The sequence below is a fragment of the Micropterus salmoides genome, unplaced genomic scaffold (genome assembly GCF_014851395.1).
Source record: "Micropterus salmoides isolate LMB-PRFRI ecotype aquatic unplaced genomic scaffold, ASM1485139v1 Ms_hic_scaffold_11, whole genome shotgun sequence".
Taxonomy (NCBI): domain Eukaryota; kingdom Metazoa; phylum Chordata; class Actinopteri; order Centrarchiformes; family Centrarchidae; genus Micropterus; species Micropterus salmoides.
In genome coordinates, this window is record NW_024040152.1 from 14,027,426 (window position 1) to 14,047,248 (window position 19,823).

At 40.5% G+C, this 19,823-nt stretch overlaps 2 protein-coding genes across 3 annotated transcripts; one reads left to right on the forward strand and one right to left on the reverse strand.

Annotated features, from left to right (window-relative positions):
• Positions 1-64: 64 nt before the first annotated feature.
• abhd16a (abhydrolase domain containing 16A, phospholipase) lies at positions 65-7,600 on the forward strand. 2 transcript variants are annotated; one of them, XM_038711061.1, is made up of 20 exons: positions 65-220; positions 809-865; positions 949-1,015; positions 2,439-2,525; positions 2,795-2,880; positions 3,042-3,115; positions 3,308-3,415; positions 3,623-3,737; positions 3,817-3,918; positions 4,040-4,103; positions 4,218-4,267; positions 4,526-4,649; positions 4,770-4,874; positions 4,967-5,030; positions 5,177-5,233; positions 5,697-5,759; positions 5,873-5,949; positions 6,141-6,239; positions 6,361-6,407; positions 7,006-7,600. In XM_038711061.1, the coding sequence occupies exons 1-20, from the start codon at positions 80-82 to the stop codon at positions 7,087-7,089; spliced, it is 1,671 nt and encodes a 556-aa protein (XP_038566989.1). In that variant the 5' UTR covers positions 65-79; the 3' UTR covers positions 7,090-7,600. The 2 variants fall into 2 exon arrangements, with proteins under 2 accessions (XP_038566989.1, XP_038566988.1); XM_038711060.1 differs by having other exon boundaries at positions 78-220; positions 806-865.
• Positions 7,601-7,671: 71 nt separating this feature from the next.
• On the reverse strand, positions 7,672-19,766 carry vars1 (valyl-tRNA synthetase 1). The gene is made up of 29 exons (XM_038711059.1): positions 19,645-19,766; positions 18,778-19,133; positions 18,546-18,689; positions 18,178-18,385; positions 17,981-18,096; positions 17,753-17,828; positions 17,367-17,467; positions 17,123-17,250; positions 16,601-16,765; positions 16,420-16,501; positions 16,212-16,331; positions 15,498-15,606; positions 15,218-15,397; positions 14,937-15,061; positions 14,692-14,795; positions 14,430-14,588; positions 13,738-13,828; positions 13,504-13,609; positions 13,190-13,260; positions 11,889-12,014; positions 11,680-11,784; positions 11,083-11,230; positions 10,753-10,880; positions 10,366-10,521; positions 10,039-10,263; positions 9,770-9,881; positions 8,503-8,678; positions 7,954-8,103; positions 7,672-7,867 (listed from the first exon to the last, which is right to left on the reverse strand). Exons 2-29 carry the CDS (start codon positions 19,129-19,131, stop codon positions 7,799-7,801), a joined length of 3,834 nt encoding a protein of 1,277 aa, XP_038566987.1. The 5' UTR covers positions 19,132-19,133; positions 19,645-19,766; the 3' UTR covers positions 7,672-7,798.
• Positions 19,767-19,823: the final 57 nt, after the last annotated feature.

Here is a 19,823-nt window from a genome sequence, read left to right on the forward strand (position 1 = left end):
AAATAAAGATATCTGTAATGTTGCCTGTCTCCAATATGTATTTCCAACAACTTTCAAAGCGCTTTCGCATTTGAGATTTATGGTCACCGCAGGCTTCCGTAGTTCTCGTATTGGAAGAATGGCCGGCTGGATGTGGCTCCGCTGTATTTTAGGGCCTCATTTGCAACGAATTCACCGGTCTCCGGACCCGTCTCGACCTGAAGGCAGAGCGGGGAGGAGGGTAGGAATACCTATAACGTTTTGCCTATGTTTGAGTACAGTCGACTGCGAAAACTGAGCAGTATTTTTTCTCTTAGCATTGATGTAACGTTAGCGCCCGCTACATCTGTCCCCGGAAGAGTCAGGTGTTTGTTATTGAAAACCTGCTGTCAGTGCGCTGTAAGTTAACGTACAAGCGGGCTGGCCGTTTATAAATGAATGAAATGACAGGCGCACATCTAAACGCTGTGTCTTTTCATGTTCCTTTCTGTTTAACCATCACAGCCACAGCCAGTCTGACACTGTAGCATCAGAAACTGTTTTCCTCAATGACATTAACCTCGTTAACGTTATGCTAACGCCAAGTGGGAAGAAGGTGAGGAAACTTTGAGCCAAGACGGGAAGAGAAAAGATAAAGGCTGAACAGAAAACAAATAATCAGAATGAGCATATATGGTAACATTAACAGAGCTGTTGTGCAGACGGTGTTGGAATATCACCCAGTCTGTTCAATTGGCTACAATCAGTGCTACTAGCTAGCTAACGTTGGAAAGGCAGACGTTGCAGCATTGCTCATGATATGAACAACAATTTCTCTCACTCACAGCAGGGATGGAACTACCAACCAAGGAGTGTGGAGAAACACGCTGACAGTATCCTTGGTTGGGTCAGTATGGGTGTATGATTTGATAAACCTGTATATTAAATAGAGAAGTTCTGTCAAGTGAAGTTTGTGTTTTCTCCCACCAGGCTTCAGCACTGTGGTCTCTGTCCTACTACAGCTCTCCTCTTCTCCTCTGCTATCTGTACAGGAAAGGTTGTATGAATTATGTTTGTGGAAAACAGGGAGACTTCCTCTCTTCTTCACTATTTACTGCAGTTATGACCAGAGCTGAAATTATCAGAGAAATTACCTGATTTATGGGTTAGTTGATGAAAGTGAAAATTAATCAGCAACAAATTTGACAAGTAACTTATCAAGGAATAACAGCAAACAGTAGCTTCTCCAGCGTGAGGCTTTCTTGCTTTTCTTTTGTAAATTGAATATGTTTGGATTCTCGAACATTTCGAGATGTCCCCTTGGGCACTGGGAACCTGATAGAGATGTTGAACTATTTTCTGATGTTTGATAAACTAATGCGTTAATCAAGTTATTAAGACAATGGTTGTATGATTAATTGAAAATGAAAATAATAGTTTATTTTAGCCTTAGTTATGACATATACCTATAAGAGTTGACAGACAAGGATGGACAGACTTGGTTGCACAAAAGGAGACAATCTTGACAAGGACTGGGTGACAAAATTATCATTTATTGAATTTCAGATAAATAAAATTCTGGCGTTATGTTATCTCTCTACAAAATCCTATATTGAAGAGTCTCTGAGCAAGGTGTAATTACAATACATATATAAGAATTTGCTTTAATTCAGTTTTATTTATATAGCGCCAAATCACAACAACAGTTATCTCTGAGCGCTTTTCATAAAAGAGCAGGTCTAGACCATACTCTGTGATGATGTATACAGAAACCCAACAGTTCCCACCAAGAGCAAGCACTAGGCGACAGAGGCAGAAACCTCGAGCAGAACCATGGCTCAGGGTGGGCGGCCATCTGCCTCAACCGGTTTAATGAATAACAGTAGAACACAGAAATAAACTATCGTCACTGGAGCAGTGCTGAGGATGAATTTACAATAAAAAAAAATACAATATATTGGAAATTAATAATATCACGAATATCAGATTAATATCATGATCATTATGTTATAAAAATATGTTGTAAAAACACACTGAAGCATTTTCTTCTTATGGTATATAGTGCCTTTATACTCTTTAATATGAGCTTGACATGTTGCAGTAGAAGGTTTTAGTAGGGATATTTGTCAAAATGTGAATTTTTTTTCTGGATGACATTTCTCCTTCCATGAAGAAGAAAAACTTCCACTGGGGATGTTCTGGGAATGCTATTCTCTTACAAGTGGGATTAATATAAGGTTAATCAACTGAATCATCCAACAAGGCTATGCATCAATATAAATTTGTTGCTTGAGATTGCGTGCCACTTCTTAGTGTATAATTGAGCTTCTAATATTGATTTATACGTATGGTTGTAGGATAGTTATCAGACTGTGAATCTTTTTAAATTGGTACCTCTTAATGAGGCTCAAGTCTGGAAGAGAAATAGAGGGGGGCTATGTGGATATCTGTGTCACTGTTCCTTTGTGTTTTTTTTGTAGGTTACATCTGCAGTAGTAAGCTGGTTCCAGTGAGTCAGTATGTGGGTACAGTGCTGGTGTGTCTTCTAGGAGTGGCCTGTCTTAGAGGTGAGGCTACATATTTCAACTGACTGGCAGACAATGACAAATTCAATTCATTCATCATTAGATAACACAATGTGTGCTGTATATGCTGCATGGCAATAAGATTTCATAAAAACATTAAGACAGTTGAACAAGGTCTACACCCACAAAGTATACTAAACGCAGCCTTTTGGCTTTGTAGCAAAATGTTTTTTTGTATCTTATGCACTCCACTTACATCTCTGTTTTTGTTTTCTTCCTGCTTACCTTCCTTCTGTCCTTGTATCCCGCAGGGTGGGGAAGATGGAAAAACTCAGAGTATCTTCAGTTTATCTCCATTCTTGAAGAAACAAAGAAGGACCACACACCAGTAAACAAGGTGAGGTCTTGACAACTTGACACAAGTACTGAACATGAGGATTTGCTAATGGTATGAGTACTCCAGTGTTTTGGGAAACAAGGGGATGAAAGAATAATTCCACTTATATTTGTAAGTATCCATGTTGAAACACTTCTTTTTTGTTTGTGCTTTCCGTGTAGAACAAAGTAAGGTGCTATGACTTTGACTTCTCGTACTGGCCTTCAGATTTCAGCTGGACAGAAGTCAGCAGTCCGTAAGTTTTTGCTTATTGACATTTGAAAGGGCAATGTGTTGAATGCAATTCAATTCTCACCAGGGTCAGTTCTATATAGATACATGCTTTCAAAGCACTGTGAAATGCATTGGAATGAATTCATCACCTGTCTGGATGAATGCTTTGTAGATGATCTGTTTCATTATAAGCCTCTGACTCTGTGTGTGACAGGAAACTTTCCAAGGCAGGTGTTTCTCTGCTAAAGCCAGAGCCCAGATTAAGAGGAGCAGCAGACAGTGTCCTCAACACTCTGCGCACTCTACCATGCCACATCATCAGGTAAATGCAGTTTATGATGCATGATTAAAAAAATGAAGGCTCTGCATAACTACAGATTTGTTACTAGTATTACATTAAGGGGATAGATACAGTTACCTTTATAATAGGTTTGCCTCCCATTTCACTGCTATTCATTGTCATTTTCCCAAAATATTAAGTATTTATCCAAAGTTGCTACAGTGTCATATCTATTTTCTTCCTCTCCAGTTTTCTTATTGTCCACTCATTTGGGAGGAGGATGCTGTACCCTGGCTCTGTAGGTTTACTGCAGAAAGCCATGAGGCCCATGCTCCAGCAAGGCCAGGCTCGGTTAATAGAAGAGGTACAAAAAAAACACACTCACTCTCCAATTGTCACTTAAACTCACTTAAATAAATACCTATCATCATTCTCTGTCACAGTTTGACGGCCAAAGGAACAAGCTTGTCGCATGCGATGGTAATGAGATTGACACAATGTTTGTGGATCGAAGGAAAGACAGGGGACAGAATGGCCAGACCCTGGTAAATGTCTGCAATGATTTGTTATTTTGGTGCCTCTGGCTTGTTCCAGGGTCCAACAAAAAACTTGTTTCATATCAATCACATTACGGTTAGTTCTTGAAATGTATGAATTCTGCCCCAGGTCATCTGCTGTGAGGGGAACGCAGGCTTCTATGAGGTGGGCTGCATGAACACTCCACTGGAGGGTGAGGAATTCTTTACTTCACAAGAGTCAAAAAATTTTATAATGCTATTTACATTTTTTATGGATACGCATAAGCGTCAATTATAGTTCAATGTTGTGTTGATATGCACTGTAGGTGGCTACTCTGTACTGGGCTGGAACCACCCTGGCTTTGGAGGCAGTACGGTAATTATCATTAAATCAGCATGAGTTACAGTGTAACTCAAACACAGTGGGAAAACAACAGCATGTTGAAATTCTGGTTTCAGTTGGGTAGTGTTGCACAAGAGAGCAAGTACACTCCCATGATCGATATTATCAGTGGAGTGGAATAAAACATTGGAAATCGGTTAACTCTTTGGAAGTGCATGGTTTTCTAGGTGGGTTGAGTGTTATTGTTATGTTTAATAATGCATGGATATTGCTTTTACTTCTTTCTACAAGGGAGTGCCATTCCCCCAGAATGAGGCTAATGCCATGGATGTAGTGATCCAGTTTGCAATACACAAGCTGGGCTTCCAGCTCAGCGACATTGTCGTGTATGCCTGGTCTATAGGAGGATTCACAGGTACACGAAAACATGATCAGTACTTTTTCATGTTATAATATGTGTGAATATATATGAATCACGTTATTTAGTCCATCCTGCCTGGTTGTGATTATCCCTACTCTCCATTTCCTTTCTTAGCAAGTTGGGCGGTGATGTCATACCCAGAGATCCAGTCAATAGTGTTGGATGCCTCCTTTGATGACCTCCTACCCCTGGCCCTCAAGGTCATGCCGGACAGCTGGAGTGAGTCCCTAGGGGTTAAATGTCATAAACTATTAATTGTTTGTAGCAGGTAGCTTTGTATTAGCAAATGAAATATCTTTTTTTCCTCTTAGGGCCGTTGGTACAACACACAGTTAGGCAGTATGTAAACCTGAACAATGCTGAGCAGCTTCTCAAGTGAGTCTATTTATAGTGACACTAATCATTGAACATTACGCAACATATTGGGAGTGTAATTGTGAAACTAAGTGGGGTTTGTTTTTTGTTGGCATAGCTCACAGTGATGCAGCTGATGATTAACACAACTCCTTCTCTTCCTCCAGATATCAGGGACCAGTCCTGCTGATCAGGAGAACCAGAGATGAGATCATTACCACAACGTGAGTCCCCGCAGTCCATTTTAAAATGTTACATATATATATATATGAGAGAGAGAATCTATAGATATAACTATAGCAGAGGTCTGCTTTCCATTGGGTTTTCAAATGCATACTGTTGGCAGGAAATACTTTGATTGAAATAAGATTAAAATTAAATAAAAATTAGAAATAGCTTTTGCACCAGATATCTGTCAGACCCAAATAAGATTCTCTAAAATTAATTTTTTTAAACTTCAACACTATGGCACAACTGCTGTTTCTTTGGAAAAGGAAAACGTTTTTCTGTCAAAGACAGATTGTGCATAGGTTGGAATATTTAAGTACACCCACTAGTACGTCATGAACTACTCTTTGTCACTAAACATTTTGCCGAGTAGTAATATTTTGAAATAAAATAAATTTTTTATTGTTGGGTGTTTTAATGTTAAATATTATTGATATTAAGTTATACGCTGTATTACAGGGGTCCAGAGGACATCATGTCTAACAGAGGCAATGACCTCCTGCTGAAACTGTTACAATTCAGGTCAGTCTCATGATTTTCAAACATCTGATCTCAGTATCCTACTGGATACGCACAATGTATTTGGACTTGTTGAGTGACACATACATATAAGTGGTGATGTTTTTCCTGGCCAGGTACCCAAAAATAATGACAGACGAAGGGGTTCGAGTTGTCAGACAATGGCTGGGATCCTCCAACCACTTAGAAGAAGGTAAATCTGGCCTTGTGTTCACGCCACCATTGGACGTTTTGGACACTTCACATTTTTTTGTAAATTAGAATCAAAATGTATTGTATTGAAGTGAAGAAAACTATGTGTGTCTACATTTAGGGTGAGCGCTTGAGTAGAAAAGTTGGTATTGTAACAGCTGTGTGTAATGCCAGATCACTCTTGCTCTGCAGCATCTGTGTACAGTGGCTATGAGGTGGATGATGACTGGTGTGTATCTGTGCTGCAGTCCTATCAGGCAGATAGAGATGTTTTGTTTCCATGGAGTGTTGGTAAGCCCTGGGGTCTTTCACATTTACTATGCAAATGAACTGCACATACTATTTACTACCCTCATACATACGTACATGTATCACCTCAGTGCTTTTACGTGGTCTTACACATTCTTACCAGGTGAGGATATGACTGCAGAGGGAAGGCGGCAGCTGGCTCTTTTCTTGGTAAGGAGATCATTTGTTATTATTATCCATGCACTCAGGTTCAGTGTGAACAGTTGTTTCTCCTGCCTGGTTTAAAGGGCAGCCACCTGTTGTCTTTATTTCATCTCTCCAAGTTACGTTACAAAGTCTAATTTCTTTTTCTCCAGTAAGCTCCCATTTTCTTGTTTAAGGTTGGCTTACCCCCTCCCTCTCTCGCACTCCAAAAAGGAAAAAAAAAAAAACATCACAGCTATTCAGACATCATTACCACTGAGGAACATTTTTCTGGTTGCCATAGTAACCAGCTCACCTGTGCTCTCAGGTTGACTGGTGTAATATATTTCACCGCGCTCAGCTTATTGAAGTCATTTAACATCAAACAAGAGGAGTGCCATCAATTACTGCTAATGCTATGCTTTTCCTCCCTTGGTAATTCCTCCTGAATTAGGCTTTATTCAACCTCCCATGTAAACCCTTAAGAGATGGGAGAGATTTGTATGGCACTGAGCCAGACAGACCAAAGCTAATATAATCAAATTCTGCACTTCTTGTTCATTGCCCTCCCACACCTCTCATTCTCCATTCCTCCTCCTACCCCGCTGTCTTTTCTCTCTCCCAGGCGCGGAAGTACATGCGAAACTTTGAAACGACACACTGCACTCCCCTCCCCGCCTCCGAGTTCCACTCGCCCTGGAGACTGTAAAGAAGGATGGATGAGAGGAAATGAGCAGTAGAGGATTTGGATGGCCTGTGGTCAGAGCGTGTTCCTGGCATGGTGTGATAGATTTGTTGTCATGTATAGTGTTGCGGCATATTGAAAGATCTGGCCTACTCTGCGCGCGTGCCCCCCCCACTAAAAACCTGTAAAATATGGTACATATTCTTTTGAGGTTAGTGGTTAATCATACTTTAGTTTTTGTGTCTTGAGGAAAAAAGGACGCATTTCATGTGAATGCACGAGCCATCTCTCACTCCTTCCATTGTTCCCTCTTTGGCTGTATTTGTAAAGAAGCAATTACAAGTATAAACACATTGCTGTAATATAAAATATCTTAATGGTGTCAGGTCGGAGGAATTTTAATCTTTAGAAATGCAGCCAAAATATTTAGGTTTATTTCTTTTCTGTGGACAGTGTCTTTATGAACAAAGCTGTATCTAAAATGATGCTCTTACATGTTCTATTAAATATGCTGAATAAAATGTTTGACATTTAAGAGAGTGAATTAACTTGTTCATTACCTGATACAAATGTACAACAAATTGCACAGATTACTAGCCTCAGGAGAACTGGTGAAGACAAATGTCATAAGAGCTTTATTGAATTCCCTTCGTACTCTAATCAACTTGGAAAATGAAAACACTGACATGGAAAGTGGAAATAAATCCTGATTTACAAAACACTAGGGGGAGAGTCACATCATTTTCCTGAAGTTGGCCATGGCTTCTTTTACTTTTTCAAGTTCAGTTTGGCTCTGCCGTAGCTGAGGAGAGAAGGAAATCATTATTTACCGGTAATTCACATGTCTTGCACACCAAGAAAACCTGTGAGTCAATTTCTTTTTCCCACCTTCTCAGCATCCTGCTCCTGCACCTTCACTGGCACCTTCTCCTTGTAGTCACTCTTTGCCATCTTCTCTCTCAGTTTCTCCATCTGTTTCTCCAAGTCTCCTTTTTTTGTCATCAGCTTAGCCACTTCCTTCTCTACATCAATTAGACCCTGGGGGAATTAAAGGTGAAGTGATGACACTAAGATTTTATTATTTCAGGTCAGTAAAGAAGGAATGAGGTGGCAATTCTCTTGAAATAAACAACTAAAGCTCAGACTTTTCTGTAAGTTTATTCGGGATCTATAGTACACTCATAGCACAGTACATGAACGCTCGAAAGAGTACGCGAGGTGCATTCATGTTTTTAGATCATTCAGGTAGTCATGTAACGGGTCAAAACAGGACACGTGAATTTAAATGATTTGCAATTGTAATTAGTAGTACATGGTAGAACCCACCCAATCTTGTGTCTAAGGAAACTAAAACAAAACTAATGTATTACACATCACAAGAGGTAGAGGGATGGGAGAAACCAAACAATATTGAACGGGACTACTCTTCCCCCTCACCTTGAGCATAAGGTTCACGGTACATCTGTCAGAAGCAATAGCCACTGCACAGCCTTCTGGGACAGGCTGGTTAGAAGTCAGAGGTAAGACGGCCTGAGAATAAGACAAGGTCTGAATCTGCAGACTGTACTTCTGTACCAGGGACATCGTTGCAGAGTCTATGCACTGCAGGTAACCTGGGAGAGAAAATGGGCACTGAAGTTTAAGCATCATTAAAGATTGCAAGTAAATACACAGAAGAATTATCGGCAAAATGTATGCAAAGTCTCCAAAGTAAAAAAATATACACATTATGTTACTAGATTGTTATTACTGCTGCATAAATTTGTAAGCAACAACTGTTGTAGCTGGCTGAGGTGGAGCCAATTTTAATTATATACTGTTCTGTAGTTTCAGTTGGTACAAAGCATATTTTATAAGCTCCTCATTATGTATTGTAGATGTAGGTAAATGTGTATGTAGGTAAAATCTTTATCGAAGTAACAAATATATTATATACAGAAGTAAAAGTACAATATAAAGTAGCATAAAATGGAAATAATCATGTAAAGAACAAGTTCCCCAAAACTGTACTTAAGTACAGTACTTTATAGGGCTGACCCCAAATAGTCCAAGATTCGATGCCTCGTTGGGTGGAGCCTGATTTGACTGTCAAAGCTTCACAGCGAAAGGAGGATCATGCCATTTTGGCGATATGGGGGTCCTGAACGTCTGATTTTAAAAAGAACTACCAGTTTTCTCCCAATAACTTGATACACAGCCTATTACAATATACATTTCAACGTTTAATGCTGTAAATAAAATGCAAAAAGAATAAAAACTTTCAATAAATGTTTTTTAAAGTGTGTAAATAAATCCAAAATTAGAACCCTAACCCTGGGTCATCAGTGCGCATGTGTAGGCTTAGTGTGTTTGTGTGTAGTGGCAGAAGAGACGGAGCCCCAGCGTCGCTGGTGTTGTGCCGAGTTGTCTGCACCTCCCGGGACTTTCGGATAAGTTATCACCTTTGATGACCCACACAAAGAATATTTTATTCTTATTTATTATTTTATTCCCCCCCCCCCGCAATCGCAGCGCACAAAAAAACGCATGATTCACTATCAGTCGACAATAGGAAGGACTTGATGATTCTTATTCGACTATGTAAATCCTTAATCGGGGACAGCCCTAGTACTTCAGTAAATATACTGAGTTACTTTAGTTAGGCCTTAAACCAAGATTTATTTCACAGCAACTTTTCTAATGTAGTTTGTGTGTTTCATCTTACAGTCAGCTCTGGTCTTGGTCAGGTTGTAGTCGGCCCTCAGTGACCGGATAGTCTTAACCACAGTCATTATGAACTCCATGTCACGATCGACCTCCTCACTGTGCCAGCAGAACTGCAACAAAATCACAGAAGACAGAATGAGAGCGTCAGCAAAATATGTACTTCAGTGAATTTTATTTAAAATAAGTAATGTCCTCTCATAATATGTAAAACTGCAACTTTAGGAAAAATAATGTTAGCAGCCGTAACTTAAACTTTCCTTATCTCACCTCCTCGCTGTCAGGGTAGGACGTGACACTGATGCTGGGGGGATCACTCTGAGGTTGTCGTCTCGGTAACCTCTGGTAGAGCTCCTCAGAAACAAAGGGCATCACAGGAGACAGAAGGCGCAGACCGACGTCTAAACAGGTGTAAAGTGTCTGTCTGCACACCAGGGCCTGTCTCTGGGTGGTGCAGTCTTCCTCTGCTTTACTGAACACTGGTTTGACACTTTCCTGGAAGACACAAGAGTGTGAGGGAAGAAATGAGGAAAACCTTTTACATGCCCCCACATAATGAATGGACCTGGGCCGCTCAGTGGTCTCAAAGTTCCTTACCAGGTAGACATCACAGAGCTCGTACAGCCAGAAGTTGTAGATGGCCGTCGTGATGGCTGGGAAGTCATAGGCCTTGAAGCCAGCATCACATAGAGCAACAGCAGCACTCAGTCTAGATAGAATCCACCTGTCTGATACACTCTCCTCTCCACAAAACTGAGAGGATTGCATGTGTGAAGTGTAAAGAGGACATTTTAAGATTGTGGAAAACTGTGTACACGTTTATGAATATAAAGCAGGGTGGCATATGGGCAAACTAAACCCCCAGACACATAATGGTAACAAGAAAACAGTTCTGAGTAAAATATGGTACCTATGTCACTGGATGAATATAAATAAGTCCTTGTTTATGTTGTCTGTATCCTTCAGCTTTCCCCTTGGTCTCACCTGGGCTTTTTCTGATGGTACAAAGTTGTCTCCCAGTGTCTTCATGGCAAACTTCACAGCATTCCACAGTTTGTTGCAGAAGTGACGGTAGCCCAGGATGCGGTTGACATCCAGGTTGATATCCCTACCTGCGATACACACATGAATAAATTATCATTTCAGTATATATTAAAATAGATAACATTTTTTAACAATTGACCTTGTACTTAATGATGTTTTCCCCGTGTTGTGATATATTTTATAAAGTCAAGGTTGAGATCCAGGCTGTGGGCCAAAAGAGGCAGAAGAACAGAGAAAGTCAGAAAAACAAACAAATAAAAATGAATTCACCTTGGCTAGTGTAGGCGCACAGAGCAAACCGGAGAGCATCTGTGCCACACTCTGGGATGCCATTTGGGTAGTCTGACTTCTGGCCCTGCTTTGCTTTTTCTACCTCTAGTGGATCCAAGTTGCTGTCCATCAACTGGACATGAAGACCCTAGAAGGTAGGGGGATGGGGAATAAGGAGGGATGTCAGCATTTGAAAAACAAAACAATGTGTTCAGCATTTTTTCCTTTCATGTTGAGAATAAGACACCTCTTTCAACTGCTTCCTGTTTTTCCTTGATGTTTTAATTAGGCAGTAAGGAAAGGACCTTTATAGGAAAACATTAAGGGTAAAGTGCAGTTTACTACAAGTCATTCAGTGCCCTCTAGAGGACAGGTCTGCTTGGTCTGACTGAGCACTTTCCCCCTTAGCTGGTGAAGAGATTGATGGCCTCAATAAAAGCTTGTTGAAGCAGAAAAGGGTGCTTAATAAAGCTTACATAAGAATATGAGCCTCAGGGGTGCAGTGAGCGCGTGGCAACCATGTAAAAGACAACCCAAATAGGGGAGAACTTTGTGTGTGTCTATCTGAACATGCATCAAAGCGTGATTAGGCGTTACCTCTAGGGAGATTCCTGTAATGACGTCCAGAGGGTCAATGACATTGCCCAGAGATTTGCTCATCTTTCTTCCGTGGGCATCTCTCACCACTGCATGCAGATAAACCTGTAAAAAAGCATCATCATTACTTAGACATGTCTTGCTAATAACACTAATGTCACATCCTGTTGTGTTATGTCTCGGTTTTTGGCAGTTTCGACTGGTCTCACCTCTTTGAAGGGCAGCTTGCCAGTCAATTTGAGGCCCATCATCACCATACGAGCAACCCAGAAAAACAGGATATCATGGCCCGTCTCCAGCAAGGTGCCCGGGTAGAATACATTCAGGTCCTGGGTCTAAAGAAAAAACGCAAATAGCAATATTTATGATGGAAATACATATACTAAATACTGTTTTAGTCATATATTATCAGAACACAGAGGTACAGTGACATGCGCAGGAACCCATAAATAAATCATATCAAGTTTTTATTGTCACATAATCATACACAGTGCAACTCAGTGAAATTAAGTGAATCTATCAATTAAGGCTGTACAGAACATTTTGTTTACATTCAAAAGCTATTCTATTGAGGTTTTTGAACAAAGTTTCGAATGTCATCATATTTTATGACATCATCCTGCCCTCATAAAAAATCCTTGAACAAAATCCTCAACAAGTTAATCTTTTTTATTAAATCAACTTTCTTTAATTAATATAAAAACATAAATACATGTAGGCATCAGGCTAATCCCAAAACAGTCCAGGGCAGAGGATCGGAGTAACCAACAACTCACTCGTTCTGCAAAGGATGCGGGCTATAACCCAGGTAACAATGTCACAAAATACTAGACCCAAAATGCATTTTTTGTTATTGTGGGTATAGAAATGTAATTTTTGGTGCTGTTAGATTGCTGCTAGACTTCCCCGGTAATTCAGGTGTGCCTCCCTTTGTGTGCGGCAAGCGGGAGAGCAGTTTTTCCGACCGTAATGAAAAGGCTAAACAGCAACAAATATGGATTGAAGCAGAATATTTTGTTAGATAAAATATGTTGTGAATTTTGGAAATGAAAATAACATCTATAATTTTTCAATAAATTTTGACTTTGGGACTTTTCAATGCTCTGGAGTTATTGGAAATGTTTGTGTCACGCGAGTCGGAAACAATCCTATGTAGCCATCACTGGAATCTACATTTACATGTGCATTTATTACATTATGTAATATGATTAGTGTAATACTAATCTTTATCTGCAACTGTGCAGTAATGTCGGGTTTAAACACAATGAATATACATGCAACAACAAAAAACAGCTGCACAAGTGTTGATTTAGAATTTGAATTTCGATGTTATGAATTTAAATGTGTACTCAGAATTTAGGTGGCAGCATTTCCAGTTTATACGCCTGTCTTTATTACATTATTTGCAGTTTTAGAAAAGTGTTTCTACTGCAGAGGAGATCCTTGCTATCTACTGCAATAAAAACTGCCATTTGTTTCTGGCGAAAGGTGCTTGTCCTCAGACTTTTACCTCATTAGGCCAACCGAAGATTGAGAAAGGGAAAATGCCAGACGAGAACCAAGTGTCCAGAACATCCTCATCTGAAACACAGGAACAAAAGTTATCTAATTTGTATGAATATGGAGTAGGACTAAATTAAGTGAATCTGTGTAGCAGCAAAACATGAACTGATTAGATAACCTTTATAATAATTATTGATAATTCATAATTATTCTATTTTATTTAGACAAAAAATATCTACAACATATACAGTAAGTCCATACATGTACCTTTACAATAATTGTGGTAATGACACCGCTAAATTAAAAAGTGTTAAATCTTACCCTGTCTGAGGCTGATTTTGTCTGCAGACACATTGAAGCGCTTTGCTGCCTTCTCTCTGGCCTCCTCTTCCGATCTACCACTCACCCAGTAATGACCATCCATGTCCTGCAGAGGGAAAGCAAAAAAAAAAAAACAGGAACAGGCATATAAATTCAGAATTACGACACAAATAGCTTTCTATCTGTCATCTGAAAGCCTCCAGACCTTGACAATAGTGACAGACATCCTCTTACCTCTCCTGGTTTCACAGAGGAATCGTTGACAGTTACAAAGTAAGCAGGAATACGGTGACCCCACCACAGCTGCCGAGAGATACACCAGTCCCTGAGAGGAAGATGGATGGATGAAATCTGACACACTACAAACAGGACTCCCTAAAGATGTGAATGTTCAAAATGATATATCTCTAGAGCTGAAACAATTAATTTCAATTCATTATTTGTATAGTTTTTTGAGCAAAACTGCCATACATCCTCTACTTTGAGGTTCTCAATTATGATATTTCTTTGTCTTACGTGACAGTAAATTAAATATTACGGTTTGTCTGACAAAACAAGCATTTTGAAGACATCACCTTGGGTTCTGATGAATTTTAGGCTCTTTTTCCCTATTTTAAGACATTTTATAGACTAAAACATTTATTTAATCAAAAAGATAATCTGTGGATTAATTGATAATGAAAATAAGCTGCTGCTCTAATATGGTGAGATTCTTAAAAAAAAAAAGAATATTAGCATATTCCCTAAGCATCAGCATTCAATTTAAAATGCTTAACTGTACATGTCAAAATCAGAGTAGTCTCTGTGATAACACCGTCTACCATAAATGAAACTGGCCATAAAAAAAGGCTATTGCTGCTCAGATCCATTTTGAAACAAACAATATAAAACAGAAGAAACACTTTTAAAAATGAGGAGAACATTACCTGATGTTGTCCATCCAGTTGAACCACGTCTTGAGGTGGTGATCAGGGATGATTTTGAGCCGTCCCTCTCTGACAGCGTCTGCGGCCTGCTTGCCCATGTCTGTGCAGTTCACATACCACTGTGGCTTCAGCAGCGGCTCCACAATGTCCTTGGAGCGACTGATAGGGTAGATAAACAATGGGGATGATCCTGAATAACATGAAAAGATCTAAAACACAAATAACCTCTGTTCCACTTACGCACAAATGAACCTCACTTTACCTGCAGACTGGGACAACCATAGGGTTGTCTTTGATCTCTTTAAAATGGCCTCTGTCCTTGAGAGCCTGAAGCACTGCCTTCCTGGCCTCAAAACGCTTCATGCCCTGGGGGACCGACAGAATAGTTAAAAATGAAAAATTAAGAAATAAAACTCCTACACCAAGCAAACTATGAAGAAGTGACTTTTAGTGTCACATTGGAAATGCACACACTGCAGGGGGAAGGACGATAATGAGACACTATACCAGGAAGGGAGGAGGCACGTTAATGAGCAGGCCATTCTCATCCAAGATGTTGATAAAGGCCAGATTGTGTCTCTCTCCAACCTCGTAGTCATTATGGTCATGGGCTGGGGTGATTTTGACAGCACCTGAACAGAAAATGGTGCAGAGGAATAGGAGAGGCAGAGAGGAAAAAAGGAAGAAAAAAAAAAGGAGACATGAGCACTTGCTTAACAACTTGTTATGATTACTTTTTCTCAGCACCCCACAGACCCACAGACAGACCTTCCTGTAACCATGCCTACCTGTTCCAAAGCTCATGTCCACAAAGTCATCCAAGACAATCGGCAGCTTGCGGTCACAGAAGGGGTGGAGTACCATTTTCCCCTTCAGATGCTGATATCTGGAGTCAGCAGGGTGGACAGCTACAGCAGTGTCTCCCAGCATAGTCTCAATACGAGTTGTTGCTACAACTATTTCTTCGTCTAAGGACCAGAAGGAGAAAAAGAAATGTAAAGGACAGTGTAACTGAATGGCACATGGTGTCTTTGTTCAAAATATTCTGCTGTCTATGAGCTCACATACCTGATCCATCCACCTTGTAAGCAAAAGACACCAACACGCCAAACTCTACTTTGTCTTTGTAACCAGGCACAGGCAACAGAGTCCTGCCGGTAAGCTCCTTCTTATCCACCTGCAAACCAACCAGAAGCTTTAATTATGAGAGCACAGCACGACCAGTACTGGCAAAAGTGTTTGAAACTGTCACCACGACAGCCTTATAACAGGGTTAACAAAGTAGGGCTAACTGCTGTTTGAAAATATTTGATGTAATTTGCTACAAATCACACTTTTTAGAAATACCTTCATTTTCTGAGTATAATCATTTTTCTAACAAATCATTTTTTTTTATCCTCTTCGGATTATTTTTAAGCAGTTGATAGGTAGAGAGGAAATGTGTGTGTGGGGGCTGTGACATAACAATTTCCTGAGTAACAAACTTCTCAAATGCATCAGTCTTTAATTTTGTCTTTAAACAAACAGCCATCCAAAACACTGATTGAATGAAATAAGAGTATACATACAAAATCAGGGATTAAATCTGGTATTCTAAAAGTGGTGTTTGATACCCAGCCATCTCAACCAACGCAGTGTGTGCATTGTGAAGTGTAAAGAAAACTAAAAAAGAGTAAGAAAATAATGAACTGACATATTTGTGTGACTACAGGAAATAGATATAGCCTAGATCTTTACCACTCTAATGAGATGCATTCCTTGTCATTTAACCAGAACACTTGCCTCTATGTCAGAGATGGCAGAGTTTAGTGTGCAGGACCAGTTGACCAGCCTCTTGCTCCTGTAGATCACTCCCTCATCGTGCATGCGGATAAAGGCCTCTTGGACTGCATAGGAAAGTTTCTGGACAGAGAAACATGTATAGACATGAAAAAGAGGAATATTTCTACAGATTCTATTCAGATTAGTTCAGAGATTTCCAAAAACTCACAGGGTCCATAGTGAAGCAAGCTCTGTCCCAGTCCAGAGAAGAGCCCAGCTTCTTCAGCTGGTGGTAGATACGGTCTCCCTTCCTAAAAAGGCAAAAAGGGGCTCAGTTATTACTGTCTCTTTATTCCAGTTTTTAATCCTACTTCAGACATCTCCTCCTTTCTACTACTTCCTTCACTCACTCATTCTTCCATTTCCAGACTTCCTGGATGAAGTTTTCCCTGCCCAAATCGTGACGGCTCATGCCCCTCTCTCTCATCAGCTTTTTTTCCACCACCACCTGGGTGGCGATACCAGCGTGATCACAGCCCGGGTTCCACAAGGTGGTCTCACCTCTCATCCTGTGCCTTGGAGAATGGAAGAAAGCACCCCACTTTGATAGGTAGATGCAACAAAAGTAATGTAAATGCTCCGTATTTGTATAGCGCCTTTCTAGTCTTTTTGACCACTCAAAGTGCTTTTACACTACAAGCATTCACCATTCACACACATTCATACACTGAGCTTAAGTGCTCAAACAGAATCTAACATTCACACACATTCATACACTGGCTGAACAGCCACCAGAGGCAATTCGGGGTTCAGTATCTTGCCGGGGATTGAACCGCCGACCTTCCGATTAACGCTCTGACTCCTGAGCCACAGCCGGCCTCACTGAAAATATGAACTTGAATTTCAGGCTATTAAACAGTCCAGTTAATTACCATCTGGTCAGAGAATCCTGAATGGCGTTGGTGAGGGCGTGACCCAGGTGAAGGGATCCAGTCACATTAGGTGGAGGGATACACATCATAAAGATGCCACGAGGGTTGTGGTCACTAATACTCTTCCTCTGCAGAAAGTAGTGAGGTAGACAGATATGTTATCACAGACAAAACTAATCAATAAAAAAAAAAAAGAATGTTTTCTGTTGTGGGAATATAGCGTAAAGGGGAGGACCTTCCTTACCCCATACTCAGGCTTGAAGAATCCCTGCTTCTCCCACCATTGATACCAGGCAGCCTCCACATACTGAGGACTGTAGGAGTCAGGAAGCGGACTAATGACATCTGACACCAGAAAAGAAAGAGAGAAAGGGTTGACATTTGGACCTGAAGCTAATCAAGATAAAACTACTGATATTATAGAAGGTATGCACTGATGTCATTTTCACATAATACAATCCCCCTCACCACCACAAAAAGGCAAAATAATATTCTTCATATACACACACACACACATATATATATATATATATATATACACACACACACACACACACATATATATACATATATATATACACACACTTTCTGTTACAAAAGAGAAACCCCCCCCCCACACTGAGCAATCACCTTTCTTCTCCCCAGGTGCAGTGGGGATATTGTATGTGATCACTCCCAACTCCTTTTTTTCCGGTTTGGCCTTTTTCTAAAGGAGAGCACACCACATGTGATTTGATGGCAATTGATCTTTAACCCCTTCAGAACAACTATGATGTTGGCATAGGCCATGTTTATGTTTTTTAAAGCTGCACCAGTGTCTTACAGGAAGTTGTATTTGCAGAAGTTAAGTATCCATACCTCTGTCGGTGGCTGTGTCTTTTTCTTCGCCTCCATTTCCTTCTTCTGCTGGAACTTCTCCAGCTTTTCTTTCTTCTTAGCTTCCTTCTTCAGCTGGGCTTCTGTCTTTGGTGGGCCTGAAGGAGGAAACAAAGACAATCAGAATGCTGTTTGTACAAAAAAAGACATTCATGAACTGTGGCACAGGACTTCCTAACCATTGGCTGTGGCATCAGCAGAATCAATAGCAGGACTGGCATTAGCAGCTTTAGCATTAGCAGGGGCATTTATCTTTGGTGTAACTGGCACCATCTTCTCACAAAGAGTGATCTTCCCCAACACCTTCAGGAACTGTGGCTGGTTTATGCAGGTGGTGAACCACCTGGTAACATTGGTCAAGACCTTCCTGTCTGATGGCTCTAACACCTAAAAGCAAAAAATATAATCAGACTAATGCTAATATATTATGGCACAGTCAAATGTTGACAGGTGGCAAACATGGCTAAATTGATAAGATATGAAACATGCTGACAGACAGTCAGCAACTAACTGTCAAAACCTGTAAGACATTGCACAATGTACGTACATATTTAAAAGGTAGCAGAACAGCTGTAGCTACAGCCATATCAGCCAGGGTGATGCTCTCTCCCACCAAGAAGGTTCTCGGTTCCAGTGCCTGATCGAGAATCTTTAGAACACGTATCAACTCTGCACGGGAACTCTGCTGGAGCTGTGAAGACACAAGTCATTTTAGAATAAATTGTCACAAGAATAAATAACACACATGTCAACAACAAGCATTTGGATTCTCCTCTCACCTTCTTATCCACTCCCATCACCCCTATCAGTGGGAATACCACAGCACAGGACACCGGAGTGAGTTCATTGTCTGCAAAGCTGAGCCACTGCCACACCTGGCTCTGCTGCTTTGTATCTACACCACCCCTCTTCCCCTGTAAAGCCAGGTACCAGGCCACAGCGCTGGCCCCACTGAGGATGGAGTCACCTTCGCCAGTGCCCAGCACCAGGGTCGGTCTGGAGCGTGCATTCAAGGACGCAGGAGGATCTTCTGTGAGGGTCCTCGGGCAGGAGGACGGACAGAACTCTGCAACTATGAGGGCCAGAAGGCTCCTGAAGTCATCGGGATGAGGGGTCACGTAGAGAGTGGCCATCTCTGGTACAAACACAAACATTATCTTCATTGTGAACTGGTTTTGACTTGTTCATATTTTCTTCCTTCTTACTTTTATGTTTGCTGTAAGTAGCTTGGTAGAGTGGGTGTGTTCGCCGATCATGTTAATTCATCAGTGTCACTCCAAAGTGACATATTTTATTAGCTTAACAAGAGATGCGAGCTTGGTAAACAAACTAACGTTAGTTTACGCGTATTTAAGACAACTTTTTTTGTATTTTATCCTGGCCTACATGTTAGCTGGTTAGCTATCTGTTTCATCTTCTGAAAAGCTTTCGATCTCTGCCACCTGTCAAAGATTGACGAAAAGTCGAGCCAAACAGGTTAGTTAGCTTTTAGCTAAGCAGACAAACTAAAGCTGGATTTTCTGTAAGTGTACGCTGAGCTTGAAACGTGTGTACGCTTACAGTTATTGTTTGAAACTCGTTTTAAAGTTAGCGTTTAAGAAACCGGTGGCTCGTTATTGAATATTTTTGTAGGAAGTTATCCATACCTTTGAATGAAACAGAAAGAGACGTCAGCTTAAGTTAGCATACACAGCAGAACACATGAGTCCTTTCAGCCTCCGTCTGATGCAACGACAGCTCTAAGATTTTGTTCCGGGTTTGATCTGCCACTTCCGCCACAAAACGGAAGTCTACAAAAGTTTTATTTTTGAATAATTATATAAAC